This window comes from Impatiens glandulifera, chromosome 6, assembly GCF_907164915.1.
Source record: "Impatiens glandulifera chromosome 6, dImpGla2.1, whole genome shotgun sequence".
In the NCBI taxonomy this organism is placed as follows: domain Eukaryota; kingdom Viridiplantae; phylum Streptophyta; class Magnoliopsida; order Ericales; family Balsaminaceae; genus Impatiens; species Impatiens glandulifera.
Window position 1 is genome coordinate 10,725,268 of NC_061867.1, and position 17,729 is coordinate 10,742,996.

The window sequence follows — 17,729 nt, forward strand, 5'->3', positions numbered from 1 at the left end:
TCTGCTTTATATAGTCATGAATTGAGAAAGCAGGATAAAAGGAAAAGCAAAGTAGGTACAGTAGATGAAGCATTGATGGTCAGGGGACGTCAACAGAGCAAATCAAAAGGGAAAGGAAGAAGATCTAAAAGTAGAGTTTCCAAAGATGAATGTGATTTTTGTCGTGAGAAAGGACATTGGAAGATTAACTGCCCAAAGTTGAAGAAGAAAAAGAAAGATTCTGAAGATGCGAATGTTGTAGAAAACAAAGCTGATGCAGATTCAGAATACTCTTTATCGATGTTATACACAACATCACATTCTGATGCGTGGATATTGGACTCAGCCTACACTTATCATATGACACCAGTTCGAAAGTGGTTCTTTGACTTTAAGGAGCTAGATGGTGGAGTTGTTTACATGGGAGATGCTAATACATGTAAAATAAAGGGGATAGGTTCAATCAAGCTGAGGAATGATGATAGATCCACCATAATTATTAGAGATGTTCGGTACATACCGAATATGAAAAAGAATCTCATTTCTTTGGGGGCCTTGGAGTCGAAAGGCCTGCATGTGAAATTGGAAAATGGAGTTCTTAGGGTAATATCTGGAGCGCTAGTGATGTTGAAAGATATCAGGAAGAGTAATAATTTGTATTACTATCAAGGTAGTACAGTCAATGGGACATCATGTGTATCAACTTACGGGAGCAGTAAGGAGTTAGAGGCAACAAAGTTATGGAATATGCGATTGGGGCATGTTGGTGAGAAATCTATGCAAATTCTTGTCAAGCAAGGATTATTGAAAGGTACAAAAGTTTGTAAGTTAGATTTTTGTGAATATTGTATTCTGGGAAAACAAAGGCGGGTAAAATTTGGCACTACTATGCATAATACCAAGGGTATTTTGGACTGTGTGCACTCAGATGTCTGGGGACCTGCTAAGACTCCTTCTCTTGGAGGCAGACATTATTTTGTTACTTTTATTTTGTTAATATTATTTAATTCTTACATAAATGATATTCCTTAAAATATTAATTCCATAGTTAAATACCTTTAATTATATATTATTTTATTTCATAAATAAATAATATTATTTAATATTAATAATGAAATCCAATATATATTAATAATCAACTATTACTATTACTATTACGTGGATTAACCTTATTAATCATAGTTGTCTTCTAGAAAAACATTATGATTCTTAAAATAATTTTAATTAAATTATCTATATTAGTTGTTCTATTCAAGTGAGTAATTGCACATTAAATTAAATGGAAATTGGATTTTAAATCTATTCGGGATAAAATTTTGTAACGAAATCCTCGAGGCTGAAAAATGTATGTACTGTTGGACGGAAATTGAGCCATAATGCAAGTGTGACTTAGAAAATTGAAAATATTGTCTTAAGGGCCGAAGAATGTGAAGTCTCTAAGCTAAAATCTCAATTACAAAAGTTTCACAACTAAAACATAACTATAACAAAAACTTATGATTAAATAAACTAATTGATGATTATAGTCTTCCGATTGGATTGTCGCTGCTCCACCGTTGCTATTTTGACTACTTCTGCGAATGGGAATATGGATCTTGGCGGCCTGAATCTCAAATAAGAAATAAAATAGAGAATGGAGATTGGTGCCAATGATTAATCTAAATGAAACTAATTTAATAATAGTGTAAGCATATTTAGCTTATTTTAATCTTGTAAGAGACGAAATCAACTTCGAGAATTAACAAAAAAAAAATAAATAAACTTTTTGTTTTGTTGTGACAACTCAAATGTGTAATTGACTTATCAAATAATAGTAAAGAATGTATATAAATTAGAACTATCTTATTAACTTTTACAACTATCTACAACAATATTTAAAAATATTACTGAAATATAAATGATCAATCAAAAAATATTTGTGTACGGTAATACTGCGCCTAAATCATCATAATGATTCGACACAACATAAACAAAGCAGATAAAAATATAGCAATCTATTAGTAGTTAGATATTAATATTAAAAATCACTTTTTAATAATAATCAATTATGACGGTAATTTCAAAGCATGTTATCTATGTAATTTTAACTTTCTGAGTTAATGTAATTTAACTTTCTTTTCACATCTGGATTATATTTTTTTAACTTTTAAATTAATGTTAGAAGTAATGATCAATTATCTTAAATAATAATTAATTGTATATATAATTATAATTATTTTTTCTTTTGTTCCATTTTAAGGTATTTTAATTATTTGATAGATAAATATTAAATCAAACAATAAAAAGTTAATAATAACACTAAAATGAATAATAAATCTCAATATCACATCAATGTAATAATTTTATTTTCTTGTTCAATCCATATATTCTGTTACAAATAAAGAAGCACAAATATTGAACCAAATATCTAAATAAATAAGTCTGAAATCTTCATTTGCCACAACTTGTTTGACAACCATTTTGGCACTTGGTAAAATTTAGTTAACCTGCAATTAGATCATATAATTTAGGACATCTTATCAAAATTTTAAAAATTACTGAAATATAAATTATTAAGCTAAAAAATGATTTTTTAATTGAACCATATTGGGCACAATAAGCCACAATGCATTTAAAATAACAATTATCTTTGGTATTAAAACATTTTTTTGAAGAATTTTCTAACAAAAGGTAGAGTAAGTATAGGACCATTACATTAGTAGGCGGCGTAGGGGGAGTGGGCGGCGTAGGGGTGTAGGCGGCGTAGGGGGTAGGCGGTGTAGGCGGCGTAGGGGGCGTTGGCGGCGTAGGCGGCGTCGGCAGGGTAGGCGGCTTCGGCAGGGTACGGGGTCTCCACGGTGTATGGGGTGTGTGGGGTGTATGGGGTGTGTGGGGGTGTGGGGTGTGTGGGGTGTGTGGGGTGTGTGGGGTGTGTGGGGTGTGTGGGGTGTGTGGGGTGTGAGGTGTATGGGGCGTAGGCGGAGTATGGGGTGTGTGAGGTGTATGGGGCGTAGGCGGAGTTGGCGGCGTAGGCGGCGTTGGCGGAGTAGGCGGAGTTGGCGGAGTAGGCGGAGTTGGCGGAGTAGGCGGAGTAGGCGGCGTGGGCAGGGTAGGCGGCTTCAGCAGGGTAAGGGGTGTCCACGGTGTGTGTGGTGTCTGTATAGCAGAACTATTGAAAATCGTTAGTATTAGAAATAAGAATAAGGTCACTATTTTCATCATATTTTTGGATTCAACAATAGAGAAATGCACTTTTTTTATTACTCTAAATTTTATCTTCAATACCCCTCAAATACCACAAATACTTATAGCAATCCAAAAAATAAACTTAATAGCAATCTATTAGTTGATAATTATGACAATAATTTTGAAGACCACTTTCTAATAGTTATCACATTATTCAAAGGGGAAATTTGATGAAATGGCCCTCATAAGAGGTCTAATTCCAAAAAAGGTCCACGGTGGATAAAGTTGACAAAAATTGTCTTTTTATCCTGTGAAAAGTCTGTAATACCCCTCGCGCGCCTGTTTTATCGCTCAATTACGAGAAATGTATTTCTCGCATTTGGTATTTCTCGCATTTGGTATTTCTCGTATTTTGTATATCTGAGTATATATTGAGATTCGGACATTTGTAAAATATATGAAAACGGCTAGGGTTTCGAATCGATCTACAATAAACTACGAAAAAACAATCTCCAATGGAGGACGCGATCGCGATGCATTCATCTCTGGATATCAGATTAACACACATACATGACGACGACTCAAGACAAGAACACCTTATCATCGGAGGCTCCACTTGCCCCCGTCACTGTCGAACGCAATGTTCGCTTCGACCTCGACACCACACTTCTAAAGCCTTGTATGTATTCTCTAGCTAGATCTTGTTCTTTCAAATTATTAAATCTTTGAGATTGGGTCTTTCATCAAATATGCAGACTTGGCTAGATATGTCAACTGGGTTTGAAGGAAATGGTTGGTATTATATGAGATTAGAAATTCGAATCCCTAAAGTTGGATCTTTTCTCTGTGTGATTAATTTGGTTTTTTTTCGTTTCTTCTTTAATTTTAAGAGTTTTCGTCTTATGTATACAGGATAAAATGAATCACCAAAGATGCTATAACAGTAGACAAGGAACGAATCCGGGAGATACACTATCGGAAAAGGTGGATGTAAGTATCGAGATATTTCTTAGGTTGCTAGTTGTTGGATTTCTACAAAAGTAAATTTGATTGTCTTACATATACTTCAGATATTCATACTCTTGTGTTTTATCTGCCAATTAATCACAGACCTACTGAAAATGTTGATCTTGATAATGTAGAACAAGCTTCATTGAATACACAATTGTCATCTTCTAATATTGGATTTAGGCTTCTCCAAAAGATGGGTTGGAAAGGAAAAGGTCTTGGGAAGGATGAACAAGGTAAATAAACATCAATTCTCCTATTGAAGTAGATTGATTATAATATGTTATAGCAAAGTTTTATGGGTGAACTGGCTCTCAACATAGACACGAGAATTGAACATTTCTTCAGGAACTTCATTGTTTGTGCATCTGTTATGTTTTCTCTATCAAATAATTGGGTAGTAAGTTATTTTTTCGGTTTATATTAAGGAATAATTGAGCCAATAAGGTCTGGTATGCGGGATGCAAAATTGGGAGTTGGAAAACAGGAAGAGGATGATTTTTATACTGCTGAAGAAAATATCCAAAGGAAGAAACTTGACGTGGAGTTAGAGGAGACAGAGGAGATTGCTAAGAAACGAGAGGTGTGCTTTTTGTAGTTTGTATGTGTGCATACCCGGATAATTGGAGATTGATGCTTGCTTCTTCTTTTTTTACAAAACCAACATTTATTAGCAGAAGGCAGCACATATTTCTTTTATATGTGTGTCTTTTGAGGGGAATTTGTATCATCAAGTTTGGAAGGTCTTGAGAATTTCGTGCAGTTTTTATTACCTGGTTGTTTTCTTTTACTGCCAAGGTCCAAGAATCTGCAAAACAAGTTAAGACAAAAGGGAGGCAATTATTTTTCCTTGTTACTTATGTAGGGACTCTTGTCATTGTTGTTTCCTAATTAGGCAGCTTCTTATGTTGGCCAGATTTCAAACAGTAGCTCGACAAAGAAGAAGACAAAGATTCTAATAGCTTCAGTTTTCGGGAATGATAGTGACGAAGAACAGTGAAATATGTTTGTTGGGTTGAACCATAATCTGTTTAAGTTTGTAAACTATTACTGTCTTTATGTCTCTCTTTTGCATCATCTTTAAGCAAACACTATGCCAATTACAATTTATTTATGGAGTTTTTACAGTTAGATTGTTGAGTGAAAATTACAGTTTATTTGTGAAGTCTTACAGTCAGTTTCTATCCAAATGTTTATTATTTTTTTGCTAAACCCATTATGTTATTAAGACCGTAGGCTGAAAATACTTGTTCTGAAATACTTTTATAAATATAAAAACCGAAATCAGATGATAATTGACAAATCGTTGTTTGGTTTCATTTTACGAGTACAAATTTATAAGCATTTTTCATCATAAAACATGCACAATCTCTTAAAGTGATAGCTAAAATATCCTCTATAAAAGATACAGATTTTTCTTTATTTCATGTCAATCCGACAGACTCATGCTTCAACAACTATAATCTTAATGGAATCATGTCAATAAGAGACTAACTATGGAGAAATTAAGAGGCTAACTATGGGCCTTGATAAGAACACAAAAACTCTTTGCGGCTTTTTCTTTGTCTTGTAAGAATTGTTGACATTATATATGTTGGTATTAGATATAAACCCTTTAACCATCTGCTTTATTTATTCCCCATTTTCTTGACTAGATGTTTTACATATTTGAATAGCATGTTTGGTATGACCCAAAATTGAAAGCACTCACATACATCAACATTCATAAATATGTTATGCGTATCACAAGAATTGAAAGGGTATATGATTCTAATCTCAATTGTGAATTAAAAAACAAAATTGACAAGTTTTTTAAAAGCAAAAGAGTCCCATGGCTTTATTGACAATAGCATTGGCAGCACTTGCAATTCTGGGCCATAAATCAGCACATTCCTTCCCAATTGGACCAATAATGGCAAAACCTGGTTTTTTTACCAATAAACAAATAATGGTGAGTGAATGAATGAGGCCTAAAGATGATATAGTAATTTAACACATTTTGAGACATTTTTTACCTTTCATTTCTCCCTTAGGATTCACTATCACACTAGCATTATCTGCATAGTAACAACATATTTATCAACCAAGATATTTACATATTACAATCAACAAATTTCATATATAAAAAAATTGTGTTGTGATTGTTCAAAATGGAGAAGACCAAGAAGTAGGTAAGACTTTGAACGCAAATAAGTGAGTATAGTATTTCTAAATACATCATTCATCATACCATAAACTCTATTCATTATCCATAATACTCTTTCTTTAATATCTTAGTGGGTATATACAATACCCAAATACCCTTGAAAACCAATACTAAAGAAAAACTATTTCTAAATCTTCAACATTGAGAGTTTATCATACAAAAGTGAATTGCAATGAAGAAGGGGGTTAAAGGCATTGTGATGATGAAGTGAGACATGACAATCAATCAAAAAGTCAAATTGTACACTAACTAAATGGCACTTTGATTGTCAAAACAGATATCTGATTACGATGAGCTTTGTTTGGTTAAGTTGTTTACTTGTGGAAATGGGCATGCTTTTCAAATTGTTTGATTCGCCCTAGTTGTAATCAAATAAGGGATTGTATCAATCAGATCGTGAAAAGAGTGGGTTCTTCAGTCTAACTGGTCTAGTAAAGAATAACAAAAAATTGGTTAAACAAGTAACAAGTTATAACACAAAACAAAATAAGAATCTACTAAATCACCTTCAAAATACACCTTCAAAATACATGAACACTCCATCCTTTCGGCGCCAAGGCTTGTGTTGTCTAACAATGACAACATGCATGACCTTCTTTCTCAAATCAAGTTTCCCTTTCTTCACCGTCGCCATAACCATATCTCCCACAAAAGCAAACGACAATCGATTCAAACGACCCTTGATCCCCTTCACTGATATGATGTAGAGATTCTTCGCGCTGGTATTGTCGGCACAATTGACCGTAGCCGCCACAGGAAGACCTAGTGACATGCAGAACTTGTTTCCTGCCGATCCTCCGCGACCTGAAACACGTTGTTTTTCAACATTGAATTACTATCAAGTATTAAACATGTAGTTAACATAGAATTGTATAGAAGGTGAAAACACTAACCTCGCTTCGACATTTTGGCAGCTTCAGAATACAAGGACAATGTGAAATTAGAGTTTTAGAGTATTTATATGAGAACCCTAAATTTAGGGTTCGTGGCCGGAAAATATTTACCAAATGCGAGAAATACCAAAGGCGAGAAATACCAAATGCGAGAAATACATTTCTCGTAATTGAGCACCAAATGCGAGAAATACAAAATGCGAGAAATACATTTCTCGTAATTAAGCACCAAATGCGAGAAATACCAAATGCGAGAAATATATTTCTCGTAATTGAGCATCAAATGCGAGAAATACATTTCTCGTAATTGAGCACCAAATGCGAGAAATACATTTCTCGTAATTGAGCGATAAAACAGGCGCGCGAGGGGTATTACAGACTTTTCACAAGGCAAAAATGCCCTTTTTGCCAACTTTATCAACCGTGGGCCTTTTTTGGAATTAGACATCTTATGAGGGCCATTTCATCAAATTTCCCATTCATAGATGGGTATTTATTTATTAAATTATTATTACAGATAATGATCAATTATTTTTAGAGAATGAATAAATTACATATAGATAATGATCAATTAATTACATCTAGATAATGATTACATTTTTTTTTGTCACTAATTATTTTAATATGTATGGTGTTTTAATTTTTATTTAATAAAAAAATAAAAAAATATCATATAAACAATGAAATCATTTAACATAATTTCTTATTTATTTAATGTTAAATTCTTACTGAATAATCTTAAAAGAGTATAATCATAAAAAAAATTTAATATTTTTTTCTCATTTTAGTCAAGTTTGAACTCAAAATTAGGTTTTATGGATGTAAATCATTTCTAAGATCATTTAGGAACTATCTAAATAGGATAGAACCAATCAATCAGTCTAAATAACATTAACTCAAATTTGAATTTTAAAATAAAAAAAAATTAGTTTGTTGTTCTTGAGTTAATTATGTTGACCACAACCTAAAAAGCTTCCCAAAATGATTGTAAACATGTTGAGCAATTGTTTAGATCTTGTTTGATCCATCCTGATTATGTTTGATCAAAATTAAAATGTTCAAAATAAAATGAAAATTTTGAGTTTTTGAATTGATTAAAATGAACCACCATTATTCTTATTTTGGTAACAATCAAGTATGTGTGATATAAGAAGATATTAGACATATCCTTTCACTTCAAAACAAATTTAAAATCAAAAACTCAAATTTTGATCACAAATTGTTTTGAACAAATTGATCATCATCCAGATCGATTGATACCTTGATATGATGATCAACATGTTCATGGAAGCTACTCAAGATCTTGGATCAAAAAAATTAAAGCTAAAACACGAATTAAAAAAATAATATTTGATGTTCTTGAGGACCGAGAGATCCGACCGAGGATCCTCGGTCCGGACCGAATCCTATGACCAAAAAAATTAACCTCGGATCGATGTTTTTGAGTTAGGACCGAGATATCCGACCGAGGATTTTCACCGAGGACCGAGAGGTCCGACATAGGACCAAGAGTCCTATCCCTATGACCGAGAGTCCTAACCTTGAGACTAAGACTCCCTAACCATAGGACCGAGGGTCGTAACCTTAGGACCAAGAATCCTACCCATGGGACCGAGAAACCCTAACCCTAAGACCGAGAATCCTACCCTCGGGACTGAGAATCCCTATCCCTAGGCCTGAGAGTTCTAAATATGGGACTGAGAATATCAAGCTTAGGACCGAGGGATCCCAAACCCAGGACCGAAGGACCTAGCCTAGAGCTAGTTCTAGACCGAGATGTTTATACACCTCGACCAAGAAACTTAGACCCGTGTTAACCCAGAACCGATATGATTTTACACCTAGACCGATAAGATCAGGCAAGGACCAAGAGTCCTTAGCACCTCAACCGAGGGACTTTGGTTCTTAGACCGAAGATCCCAAACCTCGACCGAGAGGTTCCTTGACCCAGACCGAGACTCTTTCGACCTCGACCGATAAAAATGAACTCCGGATCTAGGACTCCGTTCTTAAGACATGTTTGGTTTCACTTTTTAAAATACAAAATTATTTTTGTAGTTTTGGGACTTCAAATTATTTTCTAAAAATCCCGAAAAAATAGAAAATACGTTTTAAATATATTTGGGTTATTTCCACAAAATATTTTGATAAAGGCTCGTTTGGTGTTTATTTTGAAATCCTAATGCCTTTAAAAATGACTAATATTCTTTAGGTATTTCCACCCTAATTATCATTCACAACAGGTACCAACATTTTAAATATTTTTGTTTCCATATATTAAATAAATCTAAAACATAGAAGTATGACTAGGATCGGAAGAATAATCGGATAAAACTCTAACGTTATATAACTGATTTTTAAAAGCCAACTTTATAAGTAGAGACCATTTTTTAAAACGGGTACTGAGGATGAAACCCGAGTATCACCAAATTACTAACTAAAAGAAACTCTAGTCATAATGTTTGTATACGTATGCCAATTTTTATTGATTAAAAAAAATTAATTTGCAACTCTATTTCAAAATAAATAATCTTTTAAATTAATTATGTTTAAACTAAATGATTTTTTAAAGAATTAAACTGTGATTTGATTATCATAAATTTTTGAATTATTTAAATTAAACTCTAAAATTAATTATTTTTAATGAGTTTTAAAAAACTGTCAATAATTAGTGACATGTTTTAAAAGTAATGTTTTATTTTTAAAAAAAATTAACAGGCTAATCGAGGTTAAAATTTTCGAACTACCAGTTTTTTTAGCATGTGATATATGTCCACAGTTAATTAAAGATTTCAACTTCATTGGTCTGCATCCTTCATGGATTTCAATTATTAAATTTAATGTTTTTTCTATTCTTTGTATTAAAAATTAATTAAAATACTAAAATAAATAACCAAATACAAAATAATACACTGATAGTGTAAAAGAAGAATAAAATAAACTATATGCAGATCATATTTCTAAAACATATAAAGAATTTATGCAAGTAATATATCTTATATAAAACAAACATAAATATTTCTTAATTTAAAATAAATTTTATATTTTTATATTTTAAAAAACTTTATTTTAATTTCATATATTTATCCTATAAAGATATCATATTTTAAATGAAGATCTACATCAAATTAAAAATTAATTTATTAATCTTATCAATTGCAATACGGTTCTATTGTTGGATATTTTAAGGGTTGAAAGCAAAATTTCTTATCAAATTTTTACACATAATCAGAGATAAAAGTCTCACACGTGTTGCTCCTCTAATTAATCCACACGATTCACATGAGCCCGGTTAGATTCTCTTGTCTTCGACTGTTAGGACGAATGAAAAAAGAAAAACAATCAGATTGCTTGGTTGGAAAGATAGTCGTACCTCATTATACTTTCAAGTAAATATTTATCTAGAAACGTATTTGTTGGTATATTTATCTGGAAAAAAAATGTTTCACTAAAACCTCAAATACTCAAACTCCTAACATCATTCAATTCATAACATTGAAGTGGTATGCTTAAACTAATTTGAGAAGATTTATGTAAAGTATTATTTGATATGAATTGACTTGGAGAAATTATTCTTTTGAATTTAAGATGACCATTTTCTAATTTTTTTCTTGACTTGTTCCTACAAAATCAATGTCCAAAGAATAAACTCTATGAAATTAATTGGAAAATATATATTTCATACCCAAAATGTTTTCTTAAATTGAATATGAACTCTATAAAATTTTGATTAAACAAACTATCAACCAAAATGTACATTACATTTGCATTCATGTGTATAAAATATATAAATATTATGATTTTATTATACTTAATTATTAAGGTCTATTGTCATCTTTGGGATTGAGATTTTGACAATAATTTTTGGATATTATTTATATAGGTTTAGATTGAAAATTTTGTATAAATATTTTTTTTCAAAACATTCATTTTGACTATAGGTAAAAATTTATACTCTACTTATTGAATTTTTCTTATAATGTTGGAAACTTATACGAACTTCACAAATCATAACTACTTAAAGTGTATAACTGCTTTATTGGATATTAGATTTTTAATACAATACTTTTATGACATTGGATAAGGCAAGTAGTAACACAACTTATTGATACAATAGAAAAACTAATAAATCAAGTTTTAGATCTTAAATTATTCAAATATTTCTTTTATATTAAATGGTCTCTATAAAGTACTCTATCTAAGTGATACATTGAAAATAGTCCAAACTAGTTCTCCCTAATTAAAAATAAAATTGTTTATAAAGTATTTTAAAAATAATTCTTTCAATCTTCCCCTTGTCTTTAAACTAAAGTGTTCAATATAAGATACATTTGTTTCTTAATGTTTTATTTGATTATATGATAAAATTCATATATATTATCAAATATGTTTTTGTACACTGATTTTGAACTTTCAATTAAACGAATTGTTCAAATAATCCATCCAAGCATGGCAATGCATTTTCAGTTCTCGCTCATCAAGTGGTCGAAACACATGTTCAATGCATCATAGTATACACAGAGCAGGATGACTTCTCTCTTCTTGTATGACTATGACTCCTACTCAACTTTTGACACTCTTAACTTTTTCTTTTATAACTTTCTTTCCCGGGAAGTGTTTAATAGTATAAATGAATATGAATCATCAAATGCGACAACAACATACTCATGTTTAAAGAATCTATTAATCATAGTTTAACTAAAAAATTCACAATCTGTTTTGAAGAGTTATAAGATAGGTCAGTCTTACATGTATATCTATATACATATATGTAAATGATTGGACATCTCTGTGTTCCTATAGCCTTGAAACATAGCAATATCAGTCAATTTACAATATAGTCACTTATAAAATAATTTATGTCCATTTGGTGTTTTTTATCTATAAACTTTTAATAATTCAAAACTTAATTTCACTTAATAGAGTTTCATTCACCGGAACACTTAAAGTGATCTCATTTGTTAATAATGAATTATTTGGACAAGAGTCTAGATGTACATAAGCGGTGATTTTAATATGTTAGATATAAAATGGTTTTGATAATGAATAATAAAACTAAGTTAAATTATATATATATATAATTGTGAAGTCATATCAAGTATATTAACAATTTTAAAGATAACAATAAGGTGTTGTAGTATAGTGGTTAGTACTCCCGACTGTCACCAGGGTTTGAATCTCACCAGTCGCAAATAATAATTGAAAATCCACTTCTAAGTAACATTATTTAAAGATGCTCAAGTGAAAAAGAAAAGGCACACAATTAAAACAAGATGTAGTCATTAACCTAGGCCAGAAATATGTGGCCTAGGAACATAAAAAATTAATAAAAATACTTAACAAATGCTAACAGACATTTGACTATGCACAACTATGAGCATCCTCTAAAAAAATGTTGGTACAACAAATAAAATGTAGAAAAAGATAAAAGAGATGGTCAATTAATTGGACCCCATTAAGTAAAATCCAATTTTCAAAGAGTTATTCAATAAAAAGAATGAGAAAAGAAATTACACATTAACCAAAGACCTAACTAACTTAAGAAATAAGATCACTTTTGTATATTCCACTAGAACCCCATCTTTCTCCATGTGCTGATATACCCACTCCTAGAGATGTACCCACTCATGCCATCCAATCTTCAAATGGGACAATAACATATGAAACACCGAAAGAAAATAGTAAAGACCAAAACCACCACCAAATATTTAGAAGAAAAATATGCATTCAAAGAAAACGTTTTCAAAAATGTTGTCCCTAAGGTAGTCATCAAAAGGCTAAGATCAAGCAGGGAACCAAGTCTTAAATTAAAACAACTTTTACAAGCTCATAACATAACACAATGCTCAAGTTGACATTTTAACATGAACTTATGAAAATATATTAGACAATAATTATGGATCAAAAGTCGATACCATTAAATGAAAAAAAAAATCCATGATATTAATGCTAAGATAGCTCTGCATGTTTCTACCTTCTAAATCATTTTGAGTCCTCAAAAGATCAAAGGGCTTTGCAGTCTCAGTATTTTTACTTCAAGAAGCAAAACGTGTTAGAAAAAGAAATAATCCTTCATTATATAAAAACAAAAAACTATGTGTTTTACTAGGTATAAATAGAACCTTGAAAAATAAGCATCACTCTTTTCACGAACTTTTGTTAGGTGTTCACATTTAACCGCAAAAAGAAAAATAAGATATGAAAATAACAACAAGGAAAGAAACAAGAGAGAATATATAGAACTTCCATCAACCTGTAAAAATTTTGTGTTGTGAATCAAGCTTTACAGTGACATTAGAACGATGCAGGACTAAAACACGACACATATAACCTTTAAGAGGACCAACTTTGATACTTGTAATAAATGCATGGTTCTGGGCTAAGCTTTTACACAACTTAATCTTGTCCATTGTTTTTGTACTTTCACATTCTAAAGATTCAACCAATTGAGTTGTTTGTTCTTTGTGAATGGCATCAAATATTGTCAACAACTTCTTATGGTTACCAATTTCTAGGAGATTGGAACTTGTGCAATCATCATCAACTTCTAAGATATATTCTAATGCAAATATATAAATTTAAAAAAAGTGAAATAGAATTGTAAGAAATGATGTAGTGTCAAGGGATTTTGTACGATCTCAAGAACACTTGATGCTTTGAATAATACATTGTCCAAAGCTAAACTCTTGCACAAATCAATATGATTGATTTCTCTTGTACTTTTAGGTTGTTTAGATTCACACAATTGAGGTGTTTGTATTATGTGGCTTCCGGTAGTTGTTTCGGACACCTTATCAAGGTTAGCACTTCTAGAAGATTGTAAGTTGTGCAATCATCTTTAGCTTGTGAGATACATTATAGATTCTGCAATATGTTCATACTATTAGAAGGTACCAACTATTTGAAAATATATTCAATGAGCAACTGGGAACTGCAAGCAATTTTTAGCTTGAGAATTTTCCACGTGTGTTGCAACTCTTTCTTGTTTTATCTCAGGCAAATCTGGAATCCTTCACTCCTCTCATTTGAGACAATATCTTATATGTACGCACTAGATTTGACCATTTCTTGATCGCCTAGAAAAGAAAATCCTAAAGTGAATGAAAAAGTAGCAGTCGAAATGAAATGAACCCTACATCAAATGTTTTCTCTAATTTCCCCCTAAACATGGTGTTTGGTCGATGCTTATGGAAACACACATAATGATTGAAAAATAACAAAATACAAACTAAGAACCTGAAGAAGTTTATGATCCTCTTTGCAGCAACCATTAGAAAAGAGGGCGGCGAACACACAATAAGATTTGAATCCATGTTCAAATCATCGATGAGAAACATCCATTTCAGTTGAGAATCAGTGAAATTTGAGGCCATTACTTTGTTGATCGATCGATGAATCAATTAGATTTGATAGTAAGCCCCACAGAGGGTTTTGATGAAAGAGAGAGCAGAGTGGGGAAGAAATTTAAGGCTCACTTGAGTAACCTCTATCTTGTTTGACCCATTCCGATTAGAAGACCTACCCTAGTTTATGAACCATGACCTACAATTGTTTTAAGAAATTAAAAAAATATATATATAAAAAGTAAAATAAAATTTGTAAAGGTTGTAATACATATTAAATGTTGGCAAAAAGCAATTTATATGTTACTGAATCTATGATTTGGTATATTGATTCTATACTAATTACATCTCATAAAGTAATGATACTCCTGTCTTTATGTGTCACATGTCTTTATGTGTCACAGAGCTCTTGACATATCTATCATATAAATAGGTTTAAAATACTTAGGTGGGAAGATTCAAAAATCAGAACTCATTTCTTAATTAACCTTTTAATTTATTATATATACATATATATATTATTTTATTTTATTTCATAAATAAATAATATATTTTTTTAAATCTTAATTCCATAATTAACAAATTTAACTATATATTATTTATTTCTTACATAAATAATATTCCTTAAAATATTAATTCAATAGCTATATACCTTTAATTATATATTATTTTATTTCATAAATAAATAATATTATTTAATATTAATAATGAAATCTAATATATATTAATAATCAACTATCTTTTTTCTTTTATCTAGTTCTTTTCTTTTATCTAGTTCGTCAATTTTTAGTATGTAACCTATAACTCAATTATAATAGTTAGTGGATTAACCTTATTAATTATTGTTGTCTTCTAGAAAAACATTATGATTCTTAAAATAATTTTAATTAAATTATCTATATTAGTTGTTCTATTTAAGTTAGTAATTGCACATTAAATTAAATGGAAATTGGATTTTAAATCTATTCGCGATAAAATTTTGAAACGAAATCCTCGAGGCTGAAAAACGTATGTACTGTTGGACGGAAATTGAGCCATAATGCAAGTGTGACTTAGAAAATTGAAAATATTGTCTTAAGGGCCGATGAATGTGAAGTCTCTAAGCTAAAATCTCAATTACAAAAGATTCACAACTAGAACATAACTATAACAAAAACTTACCTTGATTAAATAAACTAATGGATGATTATAGTCTTCCGTTGGATTGTCGCTGCTCCACGGTTGCTATTTCCACTACTGCTGCCATTGGGAATATGGATCTTGGCAGCCTGAATCTCAAATAAGAAATAAAATAGAGAGAATGGGGATTGGTGCCAATGATTAATCTAAATGAAACTAATTTAATAATAGTGTAAGCATATTTAGCTTATTTTACTCTTGTAAGAGTGGACTCACGAAATCCGCTTCGAGAATTAACAAAAATAAATAAACTTTTTGTTTTGTTGTGACAACTCAAATGCGCAATTGACTTATCAAATAATAGTAAAGAATGCATATAAGTTAGAACTATCTTATTAACTTTTTGAACTATCTATAACAAAATTTAAAAATATTACTGAAATATAAATGATCAATAAAAATATATTTGTGTACGGTAATACGGCGCCTAAATCGTCATAACGATTCGACACAACTAAAACAAAATAGATAAAAATATAGCAATCTATTCGTAGTTAGACATTAATATTAAAAATCACTTCTTAATAATAATTATTTATGACACTAATTTCAAAGCATGTTATTTATGTAATCTTAACTTTTTGAGTTAATAAAATTTAACTTTCTTTTCACATCTGGATTATATTTTTTTAACTTTTAAATTAATGTTAGATGTAATGATCAATTAAATTAAATAATAATTAATTGTATATATAATTATGATTATTTTGTCTTTTTGTTCCATTTTAAGGTATTTTAATTTTTTAATAGATAAATATTAAATCAAATAATAAAAAGTTAATAATAACAATAAAATGATTAATAATAAATCTCAATATCACATCAATGTAATAATTTTATTTTCTTGTTCAATCCATATATTCTGTTACAAATAAAGAAGCACAAATATTGAACCAAATATCTAAATAAATAAGTCTGAAATCTTCATTTGCCACAACTTGTTTGACAACCATTTTGGCACTTGGTAAAATTTAGTTAACCTGCAATTAGATCATATAGTTTAGGACATCTTATCAAAATTTTAAAAATTACTGAAATATAAATTATTAATCTAAAAAATGTTTTTTTAAATTGAAACATATTGGGCACAATAGCCACAATGCATTTAAAATAATAATTATCTTTGGTATTAAAACATTTTTTTGAAGAATTTTCTAACAATAAGTAGAGTAAGTATAGGACCATTACAATAGTAGGCGGCGTAGGGGGAGTAGGCGGCGTAGGGGGAGTAGGCGGCGTAGGGGGAGTAGGCGGCGTAGGGGGTGTAGGCGGCGTAGGGGGAGTTGGCGGCGTAGGGGGCGTAGGAGGCGTAGGCGGAGTAGGCGGCGTCGGCAGGGTAGGTGGCTTAGGCAGGGTACGGGGTCTCCACGGAGTATGGGGTGCATGGGGTGCGTGGGGTGCGTGGGGTGCGTGGGGTGCGTGGGGGGCGTGGGGGGCATGGGGGGCGTGGGGTGCGTGGGGGGCATGGGGGGCGTGGGGTGCGTGGGGTGCGTGGGGCGCGTGGGGCGCGTGGGGCGCGTGGGGTGCGTGGGGCGTAGGCGGCGTTGGTGGAGTAGGCGGAGTTGGCGGAGTTGGCGGAGTAGGCGGAGTTGGCGGAGTAGGCGGAGTTGGCGGCGTAGGTGGAGTTGGCGGCGTAGGCGGAGTTGGCGGCGTAGGCGGAGTTGGCGGCGTCGGCGGAGTAGGCGGCGTGGGCAGGGTAGGCGGCTTCAGCAGGGTAAGGGGTGTCCACGGTGTGTGGGGTGTCTGTATAGCTACAGAGCTATTGAAAATCGTTAGTATTAGAAATAAGAATAAGTTCACTATTTTCATCATATTTTTGGATTCAACAATAGAGAAATGCACTTTTTTATTACTCTAAATTTTATCTTCAATACACCTCAAATACCACAAATACTTATAGCAATCCAAAAAATAAATTTAATAGCAATCTATTAGATAATTATGACTATAATTTTG

At 31.7% G+C, this 17,729-nt stretch overlaps 3 protein-coding genes across 3 annotated transcripts in view; all 3 read right to left on the reverse strand.

Annotated features, from left to right (window-relative positions):
• Window positions 1-2,674: 2,674 nt before the first annotated feature.
• On the reverse strand, window positions 2,675-3,687 carry LOC124943133 (protodermal factor 1-like). The gene is made up of 2 exons (XM_047483688.1): window positions 3,652-3,687; window positions 2,675-3,127 (listed from the first exon to the last, which is right to left on the reverse strand). The coding sequence occupies exons 1-2, from the start codon at window positions 3,685-3,687 to the stop codon at window positions 2,675-2,677; spliced, it is 489 nt and encodes a 162-aa protein (XP_047339644.1).
• A 2,277-nt stretch (window positions 3,688-5,964) lies between these two features.
• LOC124943134 (60S ribosomal protein L23-like) lies at window positions 5,965-7,264 on the reverse strand. Its single transcript, XM_047483689.1, has 4 exons — window positions 7,252-7,264; window positions 6,878-7,162; window positions 6,168-6,209; window positions 5,965-6,074 (listed from the first exon to the last, which is right to left on the reverse strand). Exons 1-4 carry the CDS (start codon window positions 7,262-7,264, stop codon window positions 5,965-5,967), a joined length of 450 nt encoding a protein of 149 aa, XP_047339645.1.
• An 8,505-nt stretch (window positions 7,265-15,769) lies between these two features.
• LOC124943135 (basic proline-rich protein-like) overlaps window positions 15,770-17,729 on the reverse strand; it is a 55,093-nt gene continuing 53,133 nt past the window's right edge. Inside the window, exons 7-8 of the mRNA XM_047483690.1 lie at window positions 16,962-17,532; window positions 15,770-15,862 (exon numbers count right to left, since the gene is read on the reverse strand). Coding sequence (XP_047339646.1) covers window positions 15,770-15,862; window positions 16,962-17,532 — 664 coding nt within the window. The remainder of the gene's footprint in view (window positions 15,863-16,961; window positions 17,533-17,729) is intronic.